Source organism: Salmo trutta, chromosome 30, assembly GCF_901001165.1.
Source record: "Salmo trutta chromosome 30, fSalTru1.1, whole genome shotgun sequence".
Classification (NCBI taxonomy): Eukaryota; Metazoa; Chordata; class Actinopteri; order Salmoniformes; family Salmonidae; genus Salmo; species Salmo trutta.
This window is the reverse complement of record NC_042986.1, coordinates 3,104,309-3,131,106: the sequence shown is the minus strand read 5'-3', so window position 1 is coordinate 3,131,106 and position 26,798 is coordinate 3,104,309. Positions and strand designations below refer to the sequence as shown.

The following is a 26,798-nucleotide window of genomic DNA, read 5'->3' as shown; positions in this document are numbered from 1 at the left end:
TTAATATTGCAATGTACAGCCTTACCTAACGATTGGGGAACAATGAAATGGGGTAGCAGCCTACTCAGAACCCAAGTGGGTTTTCCCCAAAGCCCTCAAGAGTTAGCAGGCTCCAAAACATTCACGTTGTATTATTTTTCCCCTGGAATAGTGTTCAATATACATAGTAGGTTGACTGGTACAATAAATGTGGCTCAATTCACAGTGGTTTCAGAGTCCCGCAATAAGAGGGGCGGCAGGTTGCCTAGTGGTTAGAGCGTTGGATTTGTAACTGGAAGGTTGCAAGATCGAATCCCCGAGCTGACGTCTATCGTTCAGCCCCTGAACAAGGCAGTTAACCCTGAATAAGAACTTAACTGACTTGCCTAGTTAAATAACAATTCGAGCTACGATGCTGAGTTTCTCTGTGTGTCACTGACACCCCATGCCATTGTTCCATAAGGTGAAATAAGTATGCTCCAATGCAATTCTAAATCACCCTGCATGTATTTAACAAATTATTGTCTTCTGTTGAATTTATATAATAACATTCCGACCTCGTTTAGCATGATCTATTCCAATATGGCATGACATTTTTTTTCTGACGTACTTTACTCGCATAAAACATTCGACATGTACTTTACTCACATAAAAAGTTCGATTGTAAACCTGGTTATTGACGTGTGTATATATATATATATATATATATATATATATATATATATATTTATTTTGACCGGAAAAGGCTTTTGATGCACCCGTAGCTAAGATTCCCCCACTCCCCTTAGTGAAACGTTTTCCAAGTGAAAGGCCTATTGTGCGACGGAAGTGGGATATCCCTATTCCCTGTCAATAATCGCTCTGCTTTTCTTAAATATCTCTCCGCTATAACCACAAAAACAGCTCATAGCTCGTTGGGAACTAGACTAATTTGTGCGGGAATTAGACTCCTGCGGCTAGTCCATACACTTGTTAGTTACATCTAAACTGACAAAAGAGTCCGAGGTTGCCGCATAGTTAAATTAGCACACTAGCTCTCAGGCAGACCACGATAGAGGCCATCGCTTCCGCATAGAAGCAAGCATCAAGGTAAGAGATTTCCGAAGGACGACTACTTGTCAACTTGTCTCAGCTTTTCATGATCATATGGTGTTGACAATCTATTATATGTTTAGTTAGCTACATATATTGATAGCCAGCAAGCTAGCTAGCTAGCTGAGCAGTTGATTTTGTTGCTAACTACTATGATTGCATAGGGCAACATGACATGAACTTCTTAGCTATTTAACATGGCTTTTGAATGGCTTTTTTTGTAGACATGATTTGGTTACTATTCACTATAGGTAGACTTAAAAATGTCTGCCCTAAGTATGTTCCCTTCAATGCTAATCCAATGCTTTAGCTATAATGCAAGCCTTGCATTTATTTACTTTGTCTCACTGACTGCTGTTTTTAATATCAGCACAATCTATCAGGAAACTTGTGATATGCATGTATGTTTTAGGAGTTTATTTTTTTTACCAGCCCTCCCTCTGCAGCTTGTGCCCAGCATGTTGCCATAGTCTAATTGTGCTCACCAAAACATACTGTCAAGTAAAAAATAACTCTCTCTCCTCATAAGGGCCCAGCCCAGGAAAACGGTTGTTGCCCCACTGTGGATTCCCTGAATAGTACCAGGGTGGAGGTAGTCGTAGGCAGAGTGGGCGCCACATGAAGTGTGGTTTCGGCTTCCTCCATGAGTAACAACACTGGTCAAAGAGCTCCACGGACCCGGGCGGTGAAGGAAGCCCAGGGGGCAGGGGGGACAACGACATGGATCCCTCAGGACCAGAGAATGGACCCATCCTACAGGCCAACCACCACTGCAGGCCCAACCACAACATGCAGTGGTGGAGGGAGCTCCTGTGTCCTGAGTAAGCTGATCCAGCTGCCGGCTCCGCCGCTGTCGCGCCACCAGCTGAAGAAGTTGGAGGAGCACAGGTATAGCAGTGCAGGCCACTCCCTTCTGGAGCCCTTCATGCAGCACTACTGGGAGTGGCTAGTGGCGCGTGTGCCGGCATGGATAGCCCCCAACCTCATCACTATCGTGGGCTTGGCCACAAACATCCTCACCACATTGGTGTTGGTGTACTACTGCCCCACTGCCACTGAACAGGTAGGTGCAGGGGCACCGCTGGGAATTCTAGGCCAAGGGGAAGAATTTAACATTGGGGCCCTTTCACACACTGTCTATCACGTGACCCTCCCTCCCACTGAGTACCCACATATTAATTATTGAACCGTTATTGCTACTAAGTAATAACCATGGAATAGTAGGTCAATGTCTGTTGTCACAGCTGTACGACTAATGTACACTACTGACAGGACATTGAGAAAAGACGAGGGCCTTCAGAATTTCTTGATTGAAAAGTATTGATTGTCAGATATAGCCTACCCATTTGGAGCCAATGGTGAGATATGATTGTTTACTGTACTTTTTTCTAGATAAGTATGCTACATAGCCTAATACTATCCACATTGTCTGTATGTGAGAACTGTATTCTAAACCAGTTTACAGTAACAGTCTTTGATGAACACTGTTGCGGTAAAACACCAGAATGTCACAAACCGTAACTTAAATGTCACTCCCTTGGCTGTGTCTGAAAATGTTACTAGCTGTCAAATCCTCCCTTCCTCCATCCTAGTTTCCTCAATTTCTCTCAAGGCTCGTTAGAGGAGGAGGTCAAAGGGAGGGACCTTAGATCCTCTACTCCAATGCGATTTCAGAAGAATTTGAGGAAACGAGGCAAGGATTGGACACTAGCTAGTAAAATTTGTCACTAGCTATACTGAACAAAACATAAATGGAACAATTTCAAAGTTCATATAAGGAAATCAGTCAATTGAAATAAATTCATTAAGCCCTAATCTATGGATTTCACATGACTGAGAATACAGATACCCCCCAAAAAATAGGTTCAACCGAGCCTAACTTAAAATTCTCTAAAACCTTTATGAACTATATGTATATATATTTTTTAAATTGGCATACATTTGCATAAATCACCAACAGTAACTCTTAAACTGTTCAATCTCGAGTTTGCCAAACCAACTTTCACATGTTCAGACTATCCCATCTTATCAATTGATATTTCACAAGCAAGCAAGCGTACCACCTTTCCTTTAGGAAATGTACTTTTCTAGTTTTATAACTATATTTATTCCGCCTGCTCTAGAGCTTAAACGATTTAAGTTATTTAAACGAAACTAACTTTTCAAATGTCCATACTGCCCCAACTTTGGTTGAATTTGGTTGTTTTACCAGTCTAAGTAGGGGCAGTCTGAACGTTTCGACGTTGGTTTGGAGTTGATAGCTTAAAAATGGTGACAGAGGAGATTGGTAAAACCACAAAATTCAACAAATCTCCTCTGTCACCATTTTTAAGCTATCAACTCCAAACCAACGTTGAAACGTTCAGACTGTCCCAATTTAGATTGCTTGTCAAAGGATTTTTGACTAACTTTAAAACATTCAGGCTATCCTAACTTGAAAGTCTTTAAAATCTTTATAAACTAACAATTTGCATACATTTGCATAAACTAACTCTTGAACCGTTAAAGCTAGACACACCATATTAACTTTCCCATGTTCAGGCTATCCTATCTATCAATCTGAACACAATCACGCAACTATCAAATTTAATTGGTCACATACACATTGTTAGCAGATTAAATTTGATTGCGAGTGTAGTGAAATGCTTGTGCTTCTAGTTCCGACAATGCAGTAATATCTAACAAATTCACAACTTCCTTATACACACAAATGTAAGGGATGAATCAGAATATGTACATATAAATATATGGATGAGCGATGGCCGTGCGGCATAGGCAAGATGCAATAGATGGTATAGAACAGTATATACATATGAGATGAGTAATGTAGGAAATGTAAACATTAATGTAAACATTATTAAAGTGGCATTATAAGGTGACTAGTGATACCTTTTAATAAGTCAATTTATTAAAGTGGTCCAAGATTTGAGTCTATGCTGACAGCAGCCTCTCTATGTTAGTGATGGCGAAGACTTAAAAACAGCTTATTTCGGTCCCAGCTTTGATCCACCTGTACTGACCTCGCCTTCTGGATAATAGCGGGGTGAACAGGCAGTGGCTCAGGTGGTTGTTGTCCTTGATGATCTTTTTGGCCTTCCTGTGACATCGGGTGCTGTAGGTGTCCTGTTCGGCAGGTAGTTTGCCCCCACTACCCTCTGGAGAGCCTTGCGGTTGAGGGCGGTGCAGTTGCCGTACCAGGCGGTGACACAGCCCGACAGGATGCTCTCGATTGTGCATCTGTAAAAGTTTGTGTATTTTAGGTGACAAGCCAAATTTCTTCAGCCTCCTGAAGACCTAACCTCAACCCCATCGAACACCTTTGGGATGAATTGGAACGCCGACTGAGCCAGGCCTAATCGCCCAACATCAGTGCCCGACCTCACTAATGCTCATGTGGCTGAAGTCCCCGCAGCAATGTTCCAACATCTTGTGGAAAGCCTTCCCAGAAGAATGGAGGCTGTTATGGCATTAAAGGAGCATTAATATGGAGTTGGTCCCGCATGATTTTGGAATGAGATGCTCGACGAGCAGGTGTCCACATACTTTTGGTCATGTATTGTAAATTGTTGTATTGTGAGGCACAGCTGAGTGAGCATAATAATTTGCGTTTTTTTCTCATTTTTTTACTGGACCGATGGCCTGCATCTGATGGTCAGTCTGAGTGGACGGAGGGAGCAGCTCCCTACATTTTAGTTGTTTTAAAGCGACTTTGAGATTCTGTATGAAAAGCGCCATATAAAATGCATATATTGTTCAGTATACATGACCATGAAGAGAATTGCATTCATAATTATAAATTTCTGTATAGTACAGATCAGGGACCATGATGTCTTTCTGTTACCATGACTCTGTTGCTGGAGGTTAATCCACTTCACTTGCTGTAGTTTTCAAAATCAAGGTGTCATATCATAGCTGACACCCCATTCTTTCTGCAGACAATTTGAATAATAATTCAGAGTAGATATTTAAGTTTTTGGAAAACATGGTCACATAAACGGAGGGAGATTTTAACATAATTCTGTTACCAAACTTTACATCTTTACATTCTTTGGTTTGAAATGTGTTTTTGTAAAAATTTACATTGGACATTTTTAAAAGTTGTCTTTGTGCATAGATTGCTAAGTTAAAACAAACCATACAATCAATGTTTTTTGTTTGGTATACTTTTAAAGTGAAAATCTGAGTTTCAGCGTCATTTTGTTACCGTGGAATTACCCATATACTGCAAGTTTTGCATTTGACACATTCTTCTAGAATTTTAAGATGATTTATTATGTAGTATAACATGGTGGTATCTATCCCAACAATGGGCTTTGCATAGGCGTTTTGAGAACTCATACACTACTCTAAGCCTCATTTGAAGCAACAAAAATGAAATCGTTCAAACTTCACTTGTGATAACAGAACAGATGAACAAGAATGACCTTTACTCTCATGAGTGGTTAAAAATAACTATCTGAAAGACACGTGGCTACTAAACTACGCCTCCAGTCTTTTGATCTGACCCGCTGGGTAATACAGTATCTCAATAACCCAGCACCAACAACCCAACCGTGCGCTTTTTAAAGAAAACGGGCCAATTAAGTGACATCAAAGAGCACCTTGGTTGAACCCATAGCAACCCCACATACTTGTATTTTCTTACTAGCACTGATTTAGCTGATAGCTGCTTTTTTTAATGAAAGTGTTTTACTTGCAATAAATGTGATATGTGTTTGTCTTACCTACCTTAGTTGAGTGCATTGACTGTAAGTCACTCTGGATAAGAGCTTCTGCTAAATGACCAATGTAATCATGTTACTCAAACATGGAAATTACGTTCATAAAGGCCAAACCCATGCTTTTCTGTGAATGTCGACGAGCACTAGACTAATAATATTATTGTGAAAGTTTTTGATGCCATAGAGAGCTGCCTCGTTTATGATGTTGAATGTTTGTGCCCTTTCCCTTTCAGGCACCTCTGTGGGCATACCTGTCTTGTGCAGTGGGCCTCTTCATCTACCAATCACTGGACGCCATTGATGGGAAGCAAGCACGGCGCACCAATAACAGCACCCCACTGGGAGAGCTCTTTGACCATGGTTGTGACTCCCTCTCGACAGGTAGGTGTGTGTGTGTGTGTGTGTGTGTTGGAGCGTGTGTATACAGTCTCAAACAAACATACACAACACACTCAGACTACAAAGGACAGTACAAAATGCACTCAGACTCCTACAAACACGCGCTCTAAGACGGAGATGTAGACATAACACACTGACAGACATAAACAACAAACACTTACAGTTGAAGTCGGAAGTTTACATCCACTTAGGTTGGAGTCATTAAAACTAGTTTTTCATCCACTCCACAAATTTCTTGTTAACAAACTATAGTTTTGGCAAGTTGGTTAGGACATCTACTTTGTGCATGACACAAGTAATTTTTCCAACAATTGTTTACAGACAGATTTCACTTATAATTCACTGCATCACAATTCCAGTGGGTCAGAAGTTTACATACACTAAGTTGACTGTGCCTTTAAACAGCTTGGGAAATTCCAGAAAATGATGTCATGGCTTTAGAAGCTTCTGATAGGCTAATTGACATCATTTGAGTTCATTGGAGGTGTACCTGTGGATGAATTTCAGGGCTTACCTTCAAACTCAGTGCCTCTTTGCTTGACATTATGGGAAAATAAAAAGAAATCAACCAAGACATCAGAAAAAAAATTGTAGACCTCCACAAGTCTGGTTCATCCTTGGGAGCAATTTCCAAATGCCTGAAGGTACCACGTTCATCTGTACAAACTGTACAAACAACAACGCAAGTATAAACACCATGGGGACCACGCAGCCGTCATACCGCTCAGGAAGGCGACGCATTCTGTCTCCTAGAGATGAACGTACTTTGGTGCGAAAAGTGCAAATCAATCCCAGAACAACAGCAAAGGACCTTGTGAAGATGCTGGAGGAAACAGGTACAAAAGTATCTATATCCACAGTAAAACGAGTCCTATATCGACATAAACTCAGCAAAGAAGAAGCCACTGCTCCAAAACCGCCATAAAAAAGCCAGACAGCGGTTTGCAACTGCACATGGGGACAAAGATTGGACTTTTTGGAGAAATGTCCTCTGGTCTGATGAAACAAAAATAGAACTGTTTGGCCATAATGACCATCATTATGTTTGGAGGAAAAAGGGGGAGGCTGGCAAGCCGAAGAACACCATCCCAACCGTGAAGCACGGGGGTGGCAGCATCATGTTGTGGGGGTGCTTTGTTGCAGGAGCAACTGGTGGACTTCACAAAATAGATGGCATCATGAGGATGGAAAATTATGTGGATATATTGAAGTAACATCTCAAGACATCAGTCAGGAAGTTAAAGCTTGGTCGCAAATGGGTCTTCCAAATGGACAATGACCCCAAGCATACTTCCAAAGTTGTGGCAAAATGGCTTAAGGACAAAGTCAAGGTATTGGAGTGGCCATCGGAAAGCCCTGACCTCAATCCCATGAAAAATTTGTGGGCAGAACTGAAAAAGCGTGTGCGAGCAAGGTGGCCTACAAACCTGACTCAGTTACACCAGCTCTGTCATGAGGAATGGGCCAAAATTCACCCAACTTATTGTGGGAGGCTTGTGGAAGGCTACCCAAAACGTTTGACCCAAGTTAAACAATTTAAAGGCAATGCTACCAAATACTAATTGAGTGTATGTAAACTTCTGACCCACTGGGAATGTGATGAAAGAAATAAAAGCTGAAATTGTTCTCTCTATTATTCTGACATTTCACATTCTTAAAATAAAGTGGTGATCCTAACTTACCAAAGACAGGGAATTTTTACTAGGATTAAATGTCAGGAATTGTGAAAAACTGAGTTTAAATGTATTTGGCTAAGGTGTATGTAAACTTCCGACTTCAACTGTACGTTCATAAACGGAATAATTCGCATTAGGGCTGTCCCCGGAAAAAAATATTGATAGACTGAAAGTCGTCTGGTCTTTTGACCAATCGATTGCTCAATTTTTAAATGTGTATTTTTTTCCATGTATAGATTTAATGTGATTTAATAAAATCAACTATGTGCAATGAGCTTGTTTGATGCTTTAAGCTTACCGTTTGATGTCTCGAGGGCACCAGAGATCTAGATAACCAGAAGAAAAAAAACTTTAACCTAACCCAACTATTCTCCTGTAATCAAGGCAAAGGGTGGCTATTTGAAGAATCTCAAATATAAAATCTATTTTGAATTGTTTAACAATTTTTTTGGTTACTACATGATCCCATATGTGTTATTTCATAGTTTTGATGTCTTCACTATTATTCTACAATGTAGAAATTAGTAAAAATAAAGACACTCTTGAATGAGCAGGCCTTCCCTGTGGCTCAGTTGGTAGAGCATGATGTTTGCAACGCCAGCATGGTGTGTGCAACGCCAAGGTTGTGGGTTCGACTCCCACGGGGGGCCAGTACAAAAAAAACAAAAAAAACATGCACGAAATGAAATGTATGCATTCACTTCTGTAAGTCGCTCTGGATAAGAGCGTCTGCTAAAATGTAAATGTAAAAAATGTGTTCTAAAACGTGTGTGTGTGTGTGTGTGTGTGTGTGTGTGTGTGTGTGTGTGTGTGTGTGTGTGTGTGTGTGTGTGTGTGTGTGTGTGTGTGTAATTTGTTCCTGCTCGACTAAAACAATCTCGGTCAACCAACAGCCAAACGACCAAACAATTGATCAGTATACTAATTGGGGTACAAATCATCCTTCTCCATGACCACTATCCTTGTGTACCGTCTTCTTAAAGCTAATTAATCATTCCTGTCTGAACTATCTGAACTACTCACTGTTGCTGTCCCACTTACCCGCTAGATCTCCCGTCAGTGGCCACACCTCATACTCAGCTGTGGTTACACAGGTTGTCCCCCAGGGCTATGTGCTGGGTCCCTTACTCTTCATCATTTACATCCTCCCCTTTGGTCAGATCCTCCATCACTTCAACCTTGACTTCCACTGCTATGCTGATGACACACAGATCTACCTCGGCACAAAATCCCTCAACCCACCTCTGACCCATATTATTGATTCTTGCCTCTGCAATAAAAACATGAATACAACAAAACTCCCTCAAGCTCAGTGATAAAACGGAACTCCTTTTCATAGGCACCAAACCCACCCTTACCAAAGCTGGCAACCTCACCCTCACCATTGACGACACCACTGTCTTTCCGACAAACTCTGCATCATTCTGGAATCCACCCTCTCCTTTGAGCACCACATAAAACAGACTGTCAAATCCTCATTCTTCCACCTCCGCAACATTGCCAAAGTAAGGTCCTATCTCTCCCATTCTCTCCGCTGAAACCCTCATACATGCATTAATCTCTTCCAGTCTTAACTATTGCAACTCGCTACTCTCCGGAATCAACTCAACTCCCTCCATAAGCTCCAAATAGTTCAGAACTCTGCAGCCCGACTTCTCACCCACACTGTGGGTCCTGTGCAGCACATCAGCCTTGTAATCCGTGAACTCCACTGTCTCCCAATGCATTGATTACAAGATACTCATTCTAACCTACAAAGCCCTTCACCACCTTACCCCCCTACCTCTGTTAGGTTCTCATTTTTCAGAGTAAATAACTCATGGACACTAGAGAAGCTTAACCAAGTTTAATTCTTCCCAAAGGTTCGTTACAGCTGTAATTCAGGCAAAACATGTTCTCACCATCACAAGTGTGTACAGTATATATACTCCACTTTAGACACCTCTCCTTCTCTCCAATCCTTACATCTTATGGTTTGACAGGAAGAGGGTAACAGGATAATAAACTATTATTTCTCCCTTCAGAGGATCTGACTTGACCTCCTGATCTCAACCCCTCCTTCGCCTAATCCACAGATGTCCTCTCTTATCACCTATCGCACTCCCATGACACTCTCCCTCTCTCCCAGCACATTCCACAGCCACTCTCTTTCTACAGGTCTCACTCCTTTATATACAATGCGTCTGATCTGTCATGTATTTAATATCTCAATGTTAAAAGTTTACCCAGAATCCAACACCTCTCAGACCTCCTCCCCTGCAACCCACACGTGCACTCACCTTGTCGTCCTCAGGTCGAAGCTCCAGAGCTTCGGCGAGTCCATCACCATTTTTCAGTCCCTCCTAAAGCCCCACCACATACAAGCAAAGCATATTGAGCACCACCTAACCCAAACCCTCACCCTCCCCATTACCATAAAACATGTTCGTATCTTACCCCTTACCCTATCTGGGTTTGTATACAAACCCCAACCCTACCCTCCCCATACACTGTTACATCACACTCTTTCCCTTCCTTGAGCCCACCCCTCTCTTTGTTCATGTTTTTGTTTAGTCTGATGTTTTGACTACTGTTTTTTTGTTGTTTAATTTCTACAATTGTAAAGTGACTTTTGGGTCCTTGAAAAGTCCCATTTTTATTATTATACTGAACAAAAATATAAACGCAACATGCAGCAATTTCAAAGATTTTACTGAGTTACAGTTCATATAAGGAAATCAGTCAATTGAAATGAAATTAATTAGGCCCTAATCTATGGATTTCACATGACTGGGAATACAAATAAGCATCTGTTGGTCACAGATGCATTGGCTCACAATTGGCCTCAGGATCTCATCACGGTATCTCTGTGCATTCAAATTGCCAATGATAAAATGCAATTGTGTTCATTGCCCATACCATAACCCCACCGCCACCATGGGGCACTCTGTTCACAACATTGACATCAGCAAACTGCTGTGAGGCCAGTTGGCCGTACTACGAAATCTCTAAAACGATGTTGGAGGCAGCTTATGGGAGAGGAATTAACATTCAATTCTCTGGCAAAAGCTCTGGTGGACATTCCTGCAGTCAGCATACCAATTGCACACTCCTTCAACTTGACTGACATCTGTGGCATTGTGTGACACAACTGCACATTTTAGTGGCCTTTTATTGTCCCCAGCATAAGGTGTAATGATCATGCTATTTAATCAGCTTCTTGATATGCCACACCTATCAGGTGTATGATTTATGTGTGTACAAAATTGTAGAGAATAGGCTTTTTGAGCATATGCAACATTTCGGGGATCTTTTATTTCAGCTCATGAAACATAGGACCAACACTTTACATGTTGCGTTTTTATATTTTTGTTCAGTGTAGCATTATATTTTTTTCTTGTGTAATTGAACTTTTTTCTCTCTCTGTCACTCTCTCTTTCCCTCTCTGCATCCATTGATGTCACTGGTACTTGACCCACAGTAAAATCAATTTTACCCATGTTCATTTCCACACGCAATTAAGCACAGCAAGGATGATACCTAGCCTGGTCCCAGATATATTTGTGCTCTTGCCAACCCCATTGATTGCTGTCATTGTCAAGCCAAATTTGTGCCATTACAATGAGTGAGAAGGAGTTGGCATGATGGCACAAACAGACTGACACTCAGGCTGGAGGATACCTGCCTCTTTTGAATCTCTCTCTCACTCACTCACTCATTTTCTCTCTCGGACTTCCTTCTCTGCCCCTCCCTCAGTGTTTGTGGTCCTGGGTACCTGTATCGCCGTCCAGCTTGGCACTAACCCCGACTGGATGTTCTTCTGCTGCTTTGCCGGCATGTTCATGTTCTACTGTGCCCACTGGCAGACCTACGTATCTGGCACCCTGCGCTTTGGCATGTGAGTGAGTGGGGGAGGCAATAACAAGGCAGGAGGACAAGAGCATCATGCCTGATGTTCCAGGGGCCGTATTCATAAAGCGTCTATGCGTAGGAGTGTTGATCTAGGACCAGGTCCCCCTTCTTATTCTTTCTGAACAAAAAGGCAAAACTGATCCTATATCAGTACTCTGAGACGCTTTATGAACACGGGTCCTGAAATGTTTGAATAAAATGGCTATGTAATTGCACTCTTTAGTATTTGTCTAGTATGTATGCAACCATGGGAACATTTAGTAACCACATGCTGTTTTGTCATAGGCCTACATGTAGATGGGAGATGTTTATTTCATAGCCAGGTTTTAAGCCCAGTGTCTATCTAGCTATGTCACAGAGCTACCTTGTCTTTTCCCTGGTAGGCAGATTTGATGTCAGAGTATCTGATCGTGTAGCTATGTTAGACGTGCACAGCCACGTTTGAGCCCGGGTTCTGGAACTTAACGGTAAAACGAGACCATAATCCGCGTGACTTCCCTGTTGAAGATAACCTGTGTGTCCATTAGGCAATCAGGCCCCACTTCCTGCACAGACTGCCCCCATCTCCAACACCAACAATTCTTATGCAATAGGACAACTTTCTTATAGACCCTGTTTCATTCGTTCTCACATTGCTTTGATTCTGTAATTTGGTATTTGATAGAGGTGGCTCAATTTTATTAAATGTGAGCTATCCTAGATTACATTCATCTCTGTTGACCACTGGAATAATTTTAGAAAGCAGAGAGATGATGGAATTCACAAATGTTTGGGCCAGTTATAATTTACGACACATTTTGGGCCCACCACAACCATTGATGCAAAACTTTAAGATCAATGGCTATATTTCGACCTCAAACTAAACACGTTTATTCTGATTGTTTTTAACATTGATAGGTCTGTCATGACAGCTTGTTCGCCCAGTACATTCTGTACCAGCAGCCGTGTTGACGTTGACACCAGGACATTAGCAGCTGATTTAGATTTTGATGGAACTTCACATATCAACATTGGCTAATCCGATTGGCTTTCAGGAACAACCACAAGGGATGAATGTCCTTGGAGTATGGTTGATTTTATTTAACAATATGATTTGATATGATGTAAGCCCTTCACAGAGTAAGTAAGCGCTAAGTAGGTTGTCAGACAGAAAAAACTAAAAATACTTTTACAGATCAGGCTCCTCTCAGCCTTTCAAGGGAAATGTTCTCCACACACACATTCACAACCAAGAGGAATGGGTACAGTTTGTGCAGGACCTGCTAGGGGGTGCTATGTGCATGTTGTTTTTCATGAGTGCTATGTGAAATCACTAATGGTTGCTCATGATTCCTCTGTCTCTCTGCCCGTTCAGCATTGATGTGACTGAAGTGCAGTTCTTCATTATAATCATGTATTTGCTGGCTGCCATCGGAGGATCAGCTTTTTGGCAGTTCTTGGTAATGCATTTAACCCATTTGATTCAGCAAATTATGGCCTGTTTCTACTGCTTGGATTTGAAAAAAATGACACTAATGCTAATATTTACATGCATTGTAGTTTGATGCATTTGATCTGGCATGTTGGTTGAAGTGTTCAGGCTCACGTCCTGGTTCATGATTGTGTGAATACTTCAGAAATGCATCCTTTCCTTCTTTCCTGGAGGTAAGCACAAATCTAATAAGTGATTGGATAGGTGAAAGTCACGTTACCGCCCTATTACTTTCACAAATCCAACAAATTCTGATCTGTCTTTACTTAAAGGTGGTAGGAAGGATGCATTTCGAAAGTATTGGAACAGGGCTCTTACTAATCTCCCTAACACACACAGATCCCTGGGGTGAACATCCAGATTAAGATCATTCCAGCCATCCTCACTGTGGCAGGAGCCATCTTTTCCTGCACCAACTACTTCCGGGTCATATTCACGGGAGGTGTAGGAAAGAACGGATCCACCATAGCGGTAAGTAAGACGTGATCCATCCTTGCTGACGAGGATCCAGTTGAATTGTATGGCTGATAGAAGGTGACTTAGTTACAGTCTAGGAAGGAAGGTTTACAGTCCTGCTGCTCATTGTATTGGTTATTTCAACAGGTAGTAATATGATATGGGTGACAGTTACAGGAGGTTGGTGGTACCTTAATTGGGGAGGACTGGCTCATTGTAATGGCTGGAGCAGAATAAGTGGAATGGTATCAAACACATGGTTTCCATGTGTTTGATGCCATTCCATTTGCTCAGTTCCAGCCATTCTTATGAGCCATCCTCCCCTTAGGCTACCTGCCGCCACAGGAGGCTGCTATCGGGTAGAGGCAAATCCCAGGTCTGATGGGAAAAATCTGGTGGGTAGTGAGCTGGCAAATGGAGGGTTGCGCGTATCAAATCCTAGATGCTATTGCCTACTATTGTACCCTTGAGCAAGGCAACCCCCCACAACAACTTATCTATGGGCACCAAATGTGCCGGCCCCTTGCTCCAACCTGTGTCTTTCGGCTGGGCTTTGTCAAATTTTAGTTGGGCTTTGTGTACAATTGACGAGTAAAGTAATCTTGATCACAATTACTAAATACATACACTATCGTTCAAAAGTTTGGAGTCACTTAGAAATGTCCTTGTTTTCCATGAAAACATACATGAAATTAGTTGAAAATGAATAGGAAATATAGTCAAGATGTTGACATGGTTATAAATAATGATTTTTATTGAAATAATAATTGTGTCCTTCAAACTTTGCTTTCGTCAAAGAATCCTCCATTTTCAGCAATTACAGCCTTGCAGACCTTTGGCATTCTAGTTGTCAATTTGTTGACGTAATCTGAAGAGATTTCACCCAATGCTTTCTGAAGCACCTCCCACAAGTTGGATTGGCTTCATGGGCACTTCTTACGTACCATACGGTCAAGCTGCTCCCACAACAGCTCAATAGGGTTGAAATCCCAGTGAATATGCTGGCCACTCCATTATAGACAGAATACCAGCTGACTGCTTCTTCCCTAAATAGTTCTTGCATTGTTTGGAGCTGTGCTTTGGGTCATTGTCTTGTAGGAGGAAATTGGCTCCAAAATAAGCGCCGTCCACAGGGTATGGCATGGAGTTGCAAAATGGAGTGATAGCCTTCCTTCTTCAAGATCCCTTTTACCCTGTACAAATCTCCCACTTTACCACCACCAAAGCACCCCAGACCATCACATTGCCTCCAACATGCTTGACAGATGGCGTCAAGCATTCCTCCAGCATCTTTTCATTTTTTCTGCGTCTCACGAATATTCTCTGTGATCCGAACACCTCAACCTTAGATTTGTCTGTCCATAGCACTTTTTTCCAATTTTCCTCTGTCCAATGTCTGTGTTCTTTTGCCCATCTTAATCTTTTATTTTTATTGGCCAGTCTGAGATATGGCTTTTTCTTTGCAACTCTGCCTAGAAGGCCAGCATCCCTGAGTCGGCTCTTCACTGTTGACATTGAGAGTGGTGTTTTGCGGGTACTATTTAATGAAGCTGCCAGTTGAGGACTTGTGAGGCATCTGTTTCTCAAACTAGACACTCTAATGTACTTGTCCTCTTGCTCAGTTGTGCACCGGGGCCTCCCACTCCTCTTTCTATTCTGGTTAGAGCCAGTTTGCGCTGTTCTGTGAAGGGAGTAGTACACTGCGTTGTACGAGATCTTCAGATTCTTGGCAATTTCTTGTATGGAATTTCTCAGAACAAGAATAGACTGACAAGTTTCAGAAGAAAGTTCTTTGTTTCTGGCCATTTTGAGCCTGTAATCAAACCCACAAATGCTGATGCTCCAGATACTCAACTAGTCTAAAGAAGGCCAGTTGTATTGCTTCTTTAATCAGAACAACAGTTTTCAGCTGTGCTAACATAATTGTAAAAGGGTTTTCTAATGATCAATTAACCTTTTAAAATGATAAACTTGGATTAGCTAACACAACGTGCCATTGGAACACAGGAGTGATGGTTGCTGATAATGGGCCTCTGTACGCCTATGTAGATATTCCATTTAAAAAAATCTGTCGTTTCCAGCTACAATAGTCATTTACAACATTAACAATGTCAACAATGTCTACACTGTATTTCTGATCAATGTGATATTTTAATGGACAAATGTGCTTTTCTTTCAAAAACAAGGACATTTCTAAGTGACCCCAAACTTTTGAATGGTAGTGTATATCGTACAGAGTGGCAAGCTTAATAAAAAAAACGTCAACCGCATTCTTTTGGGGTTGTAGCCAGTCTTTTCTAATGTTTAAAAGGCGACTGCACTTCCTGATTTGGTGTCGTTTTAGATTAGTTTTTTTAAGAAACGCTAGCGGCCATGGCTGAATTCAAACGCGAGTTGGTTTCGGGGTGTGGTTTGATGTGGGTGTCGTGTGTGTGTGTTCGCAGGTGGGAAGAGTTAGCCAAATTATTTCGCCAATTAGCTTTAGCTGACTGGTGTGCGACCATGGCAAAGTTGGGGATAGTGGGGAACATAAATTACACAATGTAAATGAAACAAATTGTTTTCATGTTGCACATATTTTGTCTCATTTAAATTATTTCAATATTTGTATATACATTTCCTAGTTTTGTTGAGCTTAAGTCATTGAAATGTTGAGCTATTGACCTTTTAAAATATTGTCCCATGTACATTACTGATTGTCCCTAACTAGCCCCATCGGGATATCTAATGTCAAACCAAATTGACCATGGGCATAACGATCAGGTTGCGTGCAGCTATGCTCCTAATTGATGATTACTTGGGTGATGCCAGCTGTGGGCATGTGGATATGATTAAAATAAACCCAACCCAAGGAAAACTGTCACGGTACCCTTCATTCCATGACTACATAGAACTCTCTGCCACTCCAGGTAACTCAAGCTAGCAATAAAACCAGATTCAAAAACCATATAAAATAACACCTTATGCCACAACAGGGACTGTGAAGAGAGACAGACATATTGTATTATGTAAGTGGCATGGCAAGAATGGCTCATAGGTGAGAAGCCATCTCCTGTTTCTGAAGTGTGAGGCCGAAACAGGAGATTACGTAGATAAAGTATTATGGTGTATCGAACTGTGCAGGTAGCATACTTTTTGAAGCGATTTGTTTGACAATCGGATGAAAACGCACAACACCAATGATATGAGAAACTGCCTGCGCAGACCGCAAAAACAACAGTAAACCGCATAAGATGTAAACATGCCACAGTATCCCATTTTAAATCAGCATATCCCAGGCATCTTACCTGGGTTTCTTATAACCGGGATACAAGCCTTTTCAGTTGTTGTACATGGGATATGTTTGTTTGTCAACTCAAACACAGAATACTTCAAAATCTCAAATAATAACAGGATATTGGTGTGGATTTAACTGGTGACATCAATAAGGGATAATAGCTTTCACCTGGATTCAGCTGGTCAGTCTGTCATGGAAAGAGCAGGTGTTCCTAATATTTTGTACACTCTGTGTATATTATATTATGTATTTTAATTGTTGTTTTGTTTCCTGTTTGGACCCCAGGAAGAGTATTTGGGAATCCTAATAAATACTAAATACAACAAAAAAAAATCCTATTTCCATTTTGGATGACTGACTTTGATCAAAATTATTCTATTTACACTTTTGTAGTCATTTTTGACACTAGAATACATTTTTCTGAGTCATAATGATGCCACATAGGGCATTTTCAAAACAAGATGTTGCTTTTTAGTGGCATTCGCTCTTTAAATACCACAGCACTTGGCATTCTTAATTTCTTGGCCTCCATAAAATAGTGACAGTGGATGCCTATCATGCCTTGACTTTTTCATTTGTTTCAGCCAAGCCACTGACTGCTCTGCAGAACTTTACCTTGCAGTTTATTGATCACTTTAGAGAAGGACCAGAATGGTGGCATTTTCAGCTAGGTACAGTGATTGTGACATCCATGTCCCGTCGTCTTCCTCAGGGAACGAGTGTCCTGTCGCCGTTCTTCCACATAGGGTCAGTTATCACTCTGGCTATTATGATCTACAAGAAGTCTGCGTCCCAGCTGTTTGAGAAGCACCCCTGTCTCTACGTCCTGGCCTTTGGGTTTGTGTCGGCCAAGATCACCAACAAGCTAGTGGTGAGGAAGCAGATGGCCCAAAACATTAAAACACTGAAAGAGCCAGGTTACTTTCCAAATCCACACTAGTATACCACTTGGAAAACATGTCCAATCTTTTGCTTCATTCTAAATCGTATGTTCGTGTGGATGTTGGAACATTGGCCTAATGTGCCCAGTTTTAGTTTTGTTAACTTAGGGTTAAAGCTAAAATCTGGGATTCCTTATTCAGCAAATTGGCAGCCTGGCTTGTTTTGGTATACAGCTGTCGGCTTGAGTAAATTACTTTTAAGTCTGTTAGTGTGCTATAACGCGCCTTGCATTGAATCCCAACTCAGAGTCCAAAAACATTGGACTAATTGTTTTTCCTTATTTTATTTATTTTTTTACAGGTGGCTCATATGACCAAAAGTGAGATGTCTCTCCATGACTTGGCTTACCTGGGTCCAGGGCTTCTCTTCTTGGACCAGTATTTTAACAGCATCATAGACGAGTACTTGGTCCTCTGGGTGGCACTAGTAAGTCTACACCTCAATCGGTTCATCCATGTGCATGTACCAAGCCAATTGAAACCTAAATGAAAGTTAGGATTCACCTTTTTACTTATTTTGCAGTACAATGTAGATTCCTAGACTAGATTTGAAGGTTTTTTTTTGGACCCCAGTTGGAACAGCTAATGGGATCCTAATAAAATACTTTTCAAATACCTTTTCAAGAGGAATTTATTCAAAAGGTGATTGACCATATAATAAAAAACACAACCAGTTTTGTATATAGGGAGCCTTAAATTGACTATTTGACATCCATCCTCTATCGTGTTTCTCTCCAGTTCCTGTCCATCTTTGACCTGGTGCGCTACTGCGTCAGCGTCTGCAACCAGATCGCCTCTCACCTGCACATCTTTGTGTTCAAGATCAAACCCCCCAACCTGCGGCCCGTTGCTGCCTCCCAGTCAGGCAAAGATGTCTGGTGACACTGTCCGTACAGAGATGAAGTTGGTGGGTATACCTCTACCGCCTCCCCCTTGTCACCACAGGATTCCCATTGGATGAGACAAATTGGAGGCGGTCTCTCTAGGAATGTATTAGCCAATGAAATTATGAATACATTGAGGGCGGTGGGGAAAAAAAATGCAAATCATATCTATTTGTTGTGCAATAATGCTGTGTTTTTGCTGATGTGTTGTTTTGGTGTTAAAGGTTCATAACTGAAGAGGAGAAAGGGGTTTTGTTTAGTTTGTCATAAGAGCACCCCGTTATTTGAGAATTAGTTGTCTAACCAAACTTTATGGATAGGGGTTAATGTTGCTTACTATAACCATATCTGTGTATTAGCTAAATAAATGTTATCCATGGGAAGGAGCAGGTTATACCTAACCAAGTAATATATTTATCTACAGGAAAAACACCTACAGTTTAATGTGTCAGAGCAGTATGACTGAATTTAAATGTCTCTGTTCTTTCAGTATTGGTACTAGTTCAGCTCCTCTACGTAAAATAACTACTTGTTCCACTCCAGAGAAAACGTTAGTCCTCTGTTCAAGGTGTAGTTCTGTGTACTGCATTCTGTCTGAGGTCTCGTCATTAACCAAGTATTAAACTTTAGAACTACATCCGTACGGAGGGACACAGTGCCCGTCCATGGTCAAACATAAGGAATGTTTTTCTTCTGCAAAAGTTAAGAAATGTCTCTTACATTACCGATTTAGCTTATCAAAACAGTGACGCACAGAGTATTCAAATGTCTGCAGCTAATGTCTCATAACAAGAGTAGAACTTGTCATTGTTCTCTTGTGTGTATCATATGCATGGGATGAGCATTACAACCCTGGTCACAGCCAATATATCTGTAACTGATGGTGTTCAACCAATCCAAACGTACATTTTTTTCCCCCCTTGGATTGTTTGTCATTTCTGAGCAATGCAGAGATTTTGAAAATTAAATGCGAAAGGTGAATCAATCGTTGGCCGTTAAAAAAAAATGCTTCTGTCATTAATTTTTTGGTGTTTGGTCAAATTGTTACTTTGTCAAAGAAAATACGTTTTTGAATAAACAAGCTTATGTAAAATAAAGATTTGCTATATTTATAACAGATCTAGAGTCTATTGGAAGACAGCATAATTGGAGAAAAAAAACTTAACAGGTGGGAGAGAATAAAGTTTCAGAGGGACAGATAAACACATGTTCACTCTAGCCCCATTTATACCTGGTTCTAACATGCATCCTTCGTGCGGATATTGTCCTGATGTCCGTTTGTACTTTTAAGATTTGATCACAATGAGTCTTGTCTACACACCCATCTAAAAATGTGGACACAATATGAATGTGGACAAGATCAAGACAAAGGACATGTTAGAACCAGGTATAAACGGGGCTTCTCTCACTCTCACACAGACCTGTACCACCCTGCTTTATTCTGCGTCTACCACAATCCATGCGTATATTTAACAACTCACAAATAAAACTGTGAATATATTCAATATTTAGTTCATAAAACCATACTCTGTATATATTTCACAAAAGAAACCATAGGGCTCTATTTGAACAGATCTAACTCAATGGTAAATCTAAGCACTGCTGGTAGCGCTATAGGTTCGGGGGGGTGTCAAATATTTGAGCTATTTTCACAACCACTATCCGCTCAGATGCTGGTGTTAGCGCGAAAGGCCTGGGTTTTGATGAATTAACAAATTGTGGCTGTGTCGAGGATTGGCAGCGCACTGGCCAATCAGAACGTGCTCCATGGCTAAATATGTGGTTGCTTCAAGTTGTATATTTAAGGTCTTTTATGTATTGCCTTGGGATCAACTCCAAAGTTAGTCCATTATAGTTAAACAGCTTTCAGAAACAAAATAGCTAAATATGTTAACTTGAACCTGTTTGCAATCCACTTGTTCTAAGTAATTGCATTACTTCAATGTGGAAATATACTGAACAAAAATATAAACGCAACGTGTTGGTCCCATGTTTCATGAACTTAAATAAAAGATCAGATATTTTCCGTATACACAAAGTTTATTACTCTCAAATTTTGTGCACATTTGACTACATCCCTCTTAGTGAGCATTTCTCCTTTGCCAAGATAATCCATCCACCTGACAGGTAGCATATCATGAAGCTTATTAAACAGCATGATCATTACACAGGTGCACCTTGTGCTCGGGACAATAAAAGGCCACCAAAATGTTACGTTTTGTCACACGCCACAGATGTTAAGTTTTGAGGGAGCGTGCAATTGGAATGCTGACTGCAGGAATGTCCACCAGAGCTGTTGCCAGATAATTTGATGTTCATTTCTCTATCATAAGCCACCTCCGTTGTTTTAGAGAATTTGGTAGTAGGTCCAACCAGCCTCACAACAGACCACGTGTAACCTCGCCAGCCCAGGACCTCCACATCCGGCTTCTTCACCTGCAGGATCGTCTGAGACCACCCACCCGGACAGATGATGAAACTCAGAAGTATTTTTGTCTGTAATAAAGTCCTTCTGTGGGGAAAAACTCATTCTGGTCCTGCCTCCCCAGTGGGTGGGCCTAGCTCCCAAGTGGGTAGGCCTATGCCCTCCGAGGCCCACCCATGGCTGCGCCCCTGCCCAGTGCTGTGAAATCCATAGATTGGGGCCTAATGAATATATTTAAATTGACTGATTTCCTTATATGAACCGTAACTCAGTAAAATCGTTGAAATTGTTGCATGTTGCGTTTATATGTCTGTTCAGTATATATACACACATATACTGTATATACAAAAGTATGTGGACACCCCTTCAAAGTAGTGGATTCGGCTATTTCAGCCACACCCATTGCTGACAGGTGTATGAAATCGAGCACACGGCTATGCAATCTCCATAGACAAACATTGGCCGTAGAATGGCTTTACTGATGAGGTCAGTGACTTTTAACGTGGCGCCGTCATAGAATGCCACCTTTCCAACAAGTCAGCTAGTCAAAGTTCTACCCTGCTAGAGGTGCCCAAGTCAACTGTAAGTGCTGTTATTGTGAAATGGAAACATTTAGAAGCAACAATGACTCAGCCGCGAAGTGGTAGGACACACAAGCTCACAGAACGGGACTGCCGAGTGCTGAAGCGCATCATCTCTCCTCGGTTGCAACACTCACTACTGAGTTCCAAACTGTCTCTGGAAGCAACATCAGAACAATAACTGTTTGCCGGGAGCTTCATAAAATGGGTTTCCAGCTAACCATGCGCAATGCAATGTGTCAGCTGGAGTGGTGTAAAGCTCGTCACAATTGGACTCTGGAGCAGTGGAAATGAATTCTCTGGAATGACGAATCACGCTTCACCATCTGGCAGTCCGACGGAAGAATCTAGGTTTAGCAGATTCCAGGAAAACGCTACATGCCCCAATGCACAGTACCAACAAACTCCTTTGGGATGAATTGGAACGCCAACTACGAGCCAGGCCTAATCGCCCAATATCAGTGCCCAACCTCACTAATGCTATTGCGGCTGAATGGAAGCAAGTCCCCTCAGCAATGTTCCAACATCTAGTGGAAAGCCTTCCCAGAACAGTGAAGGCTGTTATAGCAGTAAAGGGGGGGGACCAACTCCATATTAATGACCATGATTTTGGAATGAGATGTTCGACGAGCAGGTGTCCACATACTTTTGGTCATGTAGTGTAGCATTCACACTGATATAGGGGCAAGGCCTGCTCTTAATTCCATTATGGCTGAGCATAGACATGCCAAATGTTGTCAATAAGCAAGATTACATATTTTCTTTCACCTTTATTTAACTAGGCAAGTTAGTTAAGTACAAATTCTTATTTACAATGATGGGAACATTGGATTAACTGCCTTGTTCAGGGGCAGAACGACATTTTTACCTTGTCAGCTCGGGGATTCGATCTTGCACCTTTCGGTTACTGGCCCAACGCTCTAACCACTAGACTACCTGCCGCCCCCACATTCATTACTGATAAAGCCTAAAAAGAGAGCAAATAATTCTAATCAAATTCTAAAACATCTCGTTTTAAATAGGCTATACAGGCACCATAATTGCTTCCCGTAATATGCAGTCATTTCAAGATGCAGTAATCTCAATGCTTTCCACTCGAGCGGTCTTTCTACAAATTTAAGAAGGCTGTGGTTAAATGGTTAGTGTTCTTTGAGTACACAACAGGAAACACTGCTGAGCATATCTTCCTTTTTAGGAAATACAAAAACAGGCGCACGCATGCAGCAGTCACACACAAAAACACTCCATATCAGTTATAATAGTTGAGTGGTCTTACTAAAAGTATGTAGCGGTCTATACTTCCAAGCAGACTACTAGAATTTAGTGACTGAAAATGTTGTTAAAGTGGGTGACAGTTTGCAGGACTGATAGTTTGTTTCCTCTGTGACCTAGTTCAACACACTGCTTGAACACGGACTTGATTCTATTCCCGGTTGAAAACTTCCAGGGAATTCAGTCATGGTGGAGAGTGTGGCTTTGAAAGTCAGCCAAGGAAATTACTCTGCTAAGTACAAATCTAGTGTCATGTTATGTATAAAAAGTATCCCGCTGGGCACACTGGTTGAATCAACGTTGTTTCCACGTCATTTCAATGAAAATATGTTGAACTAACGTGGAATAGAAGTTGAATTGATGTGTGTGCCCAGTAGGATGTGTTTGGGCCTGTTAGACCTAGCAGGGATTGTGGAGCAATTAGTTTGATGATCTATGTGGCTTCATTGTTTCTCTACAGTTAAGTTAGTGGGTAATTGTTAGTCATATGACATGAAAGAGTCACTTGAAAACACACACGAAGTAGGGTTGCTGAGGGTGCTGCAGCTCCCCATTCTTTTTTCTCACCTCGAGTCAAATACCACGGCATTTCACCCATCTGGAATGTGTGACGGCTTGGGTCAGGTATGGAATGCATGTGTTGTCATTTCTGCTCTTATACAGAAAACCACCATCATGACAGTACACCTGCAGGGCGCTCTACATCCTGGTTGAAATTGGGGTGTCATACCACGGCCAGGACATCCTGTGGGCGCGGGCTCACAAACACACATGGAAGCTGTAGACATTGACACATTAGAAGGGGACAACAGTGGGAACTGAATGGATCTGTTAAACGACCATGGAAAGGCATGTAAAGACATTTTACTTTCCTTGCCTGTAGGGACATTTTCTCAGGCTCAAATTAAATTACACCTGGCCAGTCAGGAAGTCCAGGATCCAGTTGCAGAGGGTGGTATCCAGACCCAGGGCTCTAAACTTGGCATCGAGCTCGGAGGGAACAATAGTGTTGAATGCTGAACTGTAGTCAATGAACAGCCTTCTCACATAGGAGTTCCTCTTGTCCAGATGTGTTAGGGCAAAGGCTGTGGCGGGTCATGACATTTTGTTAGCTGGTTATTGTCATGCGAAAGACTACAGGTCTCCCGGTAATTGACGTTAATTAACATGAACACGTTTAGAATCTCCAAGTCTCCACACATACAAGCTACTGATGTGCGCCTTTGGAACATATACATTTAAACAGTGGTGGCAAAAGTACCCAATTGTCATAAAAGTAAAGATACAGTACCTTAACAAAAAATGACTCAAGTAAAAGTGAAAGTCACCCAGTAAAATACTTGAGTAAAAGTATTTGGTTTTAAATCTACTTTAAATCTGCTAAACATCAAAGACAGGCATCCAGATAATAAAAGCATCCAGTAGTGGACTAAGTTGTGATAAAACGCAGAGCACTCACAATAACAGGCAGAGATCTAGTTGATCTTAGAACGCTCATTAGAGTGCATTCGGAAAGTATTCAGACCCCTTGACTATTTCTACATTTTGTTACGTCACAGCCTTATTCTAAAATGGATTAAATCGTTTTCCCCCCCTCATCAATCTATACACAATATCCCCTAATGACAAAGCAAAAACAGGTTTTTAGAAATATTTGCAAATGTGATATTTCAGTAGTTTTTTTTATACATTTATACCGTGGTGTAAAGTACTTAGGTAAAAATACTTAAGTCGATTTTTTGGGTATCTGTACCTTAATTTACTATTTATATTTTTGATAACTTTTACTTCACTACATTCCTAAAGAACAGTGAACTTTTTACACCATACATTTCTCTGACACTGAAAAGTACTCGTTACATTTTGAATGCTTAGCAGGACAGGAAAAGGATCCAATTCACACACTCACTCAATCAAAATAGCATTCCTGGTCATCCATACTGCCTCTGATCTGGCAGACTTACTAAACACACAAGCTTCATTTGTAAATGATGCCTGAGTGTTGGAGATAGCCCCTGGCTTTCTGTAAATTAATGAAAATGGCGCCATCTGGTTGGCTTAATATAAGAAATGTTAAATGATTCATACTTTTACATTTACTTTTGATACTTAAGTAGAATTGCAACCAAATACTTTGACTTTTACTCAAGTAGTATTTTACTGGGTGACTTTTACTTGAGTCATCTTTTATTAAAGTTATCTTTACTTTTACCCAAGTATGACAATTGGGGACTTTTCCCACCACTGCATTTACATAAGTATTCAGACCCTTTACTCAGTACTTTGTTGAAGCACCTTTGGCAGCAATTACAACCTTTTTTGGGGAGTTTCTCCTATTCTTCTCTGCAGATCCTCTCAAGCTCTGTCAGGTTGAATGGGGAGCATTGCTGCACAACTATTTTCAGGTCACTCCAGAGATGTTTGATTGGGTTCAAGTCCGGGCTCTGGATGGGCCACTCAAGGACATTCAGAGACTTGTCCCAAAGCCACTCCTACGTTGTCTTGGCTGTGTGGTTAGGGTCGTTGTCCTGTTGGAAGGTGAACCTTTGCCCCAGACTGAGGTCCTGAGTGCTCTGGAGCAGGTTTTAATCAAGGATCTCTGTACTTTGCTCCGTTCATCTTTCCCTCGATCCTGACTAGTCTCCCAGTCCCTACCCCTTTAAAAACATCCCCACAGCATCATGCTGCCACCACCATGCTTCACCGTAGGCATGTTGCCAGGTTTGCCCCAGATGTGATGCTTAGCATTCATGCCAGAGATTAATCTTGGTTTCATCAGACCAGAGAATGTTCCTTTTACTGAGGAGTGGCTTCCGTCTGGCCACTCTACCATAAAGGCCTGATTGGTGGAGTGCTGCAGAAATGGTTGTCCTTCTGGAAGGTTCTCCCATCTCCGCAGAGGAACTTTGGAGCTCTGTCAGAGTGACCATTGAGTTCTTGGTCACCTCCCTGACCAAGTCCCTTCTCCCCTGATTGCTCAATTTGGCCGGGTGGCCAGCTCTAGGAAGAGTCTCGGTGGTTCCAAACTTCTTTAATTTAAGAATGATGGAGGCCACTGTGTTCTTGGGACCTTCAATGCTGAATACATTTTTTGGTACCCTTACCCAGATCTGTGCCTCGACACAATCCTGTCTTGGAGCTCTATGGACAATTCTTTCAACCTCGCGGCTTGGTTTTTTTCTCTGACATGCACTGTCAAATGTGGGACCTTATATAAACGTGTGTGCCTTTCCAAATCATGTCCAATCAATTGAATTTCCCACAGGTGGACTCCAATCACAGCATCATGCTGCCACCACCGTGCTTCACCGTATTTACGAGAAAAAAAAAAAAGAAAAAAAAAGTATGAAATGTATGCATTCACTACTGTAAGTCGCTCTGGATAAGAGCGTCTGCTAAATGACTAAAATGTAATCAAGTTGTAGAAACATCTACAGGATGATCAATGGAAACAGGATGCACCCGAGCTCAATTTCAAGTCTCATGGCAAAGGGTCTGAATACTTATGTAAATAAGGTACTTTTTTAAAAATACATTTGCTGAAAACCTGCTTTCACGTCGTCATTATGGGGTATTGTGTGTAGACTGATAAGGATTTTTTGGTTTAATCCATTTTACAATAAAGCTGTAACGTAATAAAATGTGGAAAAAATTAAGGGGTCTGAACTTTCCGAATGCACTGTATAGTGTATAGATAATTTAAAAGTCCTAATATTAAACAACGGCACAATTG

At 41.4% G+C, this 26,798-nt stretch overlaps 1 protein-coding gene across 2 annotated transcripts; it reads left to right on the top strand.

Annotated features, from left to right (window-relative positions):
• Nucleotides 1-768: 768 nt before the first annotated feature.
• LOC115168957 (choline/ethanolaminephosphotransferase 1) lies at nucleotides 769-18,943 on the top strand. 2 transcript variants are annotated; one of them, XM_029724521.1, is made up of 9 exons: nucleotides 772-1,068; nucleotides 1,601-2,134; nucleotides 6,026-6,173; nucleotides 11,603-11,744; nucleotides 13,113-13,197; nucleotides 13,569-13,700; nucleotides 17,675-17,833; nucleotides 18,205-18,330; nucleotides 18,642-18,943. In XM_029724521.1, the coding sequence occupies exons 2-9, from the start codon at nucleotides 1,715-1,717 to the stop codon at nucleotides 18,783-18,785; spliced, it is 1,356 nt and encodes a 451-aa protein (XP_029580381.1). In that variant the 5' UTR covers nucleotides 772-1,068; nucleotides 1,601-1,714; the 3' UTR covers nucleotides 18,786-18,943. The 2 variants fall into 2 exon arrangements, with proteins under 2 accessions (XP_029580382.1, XP_029580381.1); XM_029724522.1 differs by lacking the exon at nucleotides 17,675-17,833 and having other exon boundaries at nucleotides 769-1,068.
• Nucleotides 18,944-26,798: the final 7,855 nt, after the last annotated feature.

Excerpts from the sequence above, each read along its gene's own strand:
- LOC115168957 (XM_029724521.1), top strand. The coding sequence starts at position 1,715 with ATGAGTAACAACACTGGTCAAAGAGCTCCACGGACCCGGGCGGTGAAG. Across the intron at positions 2,135-6,025 it reads GCCCCACTGCCACTGAACAG|GCACCTCTGTGGGCATACCT; the intron begins GTAGGTGCAGGG and ends TTTCCCTTTCAG. Across the intron at positions 13,198-13,568 it reads CAGCTTTTTGGCAGTTCTTG|ATCCCTGGGGTGAACATCCA; the intron begins GTAATGCATTTA and ends TAACACACACAG.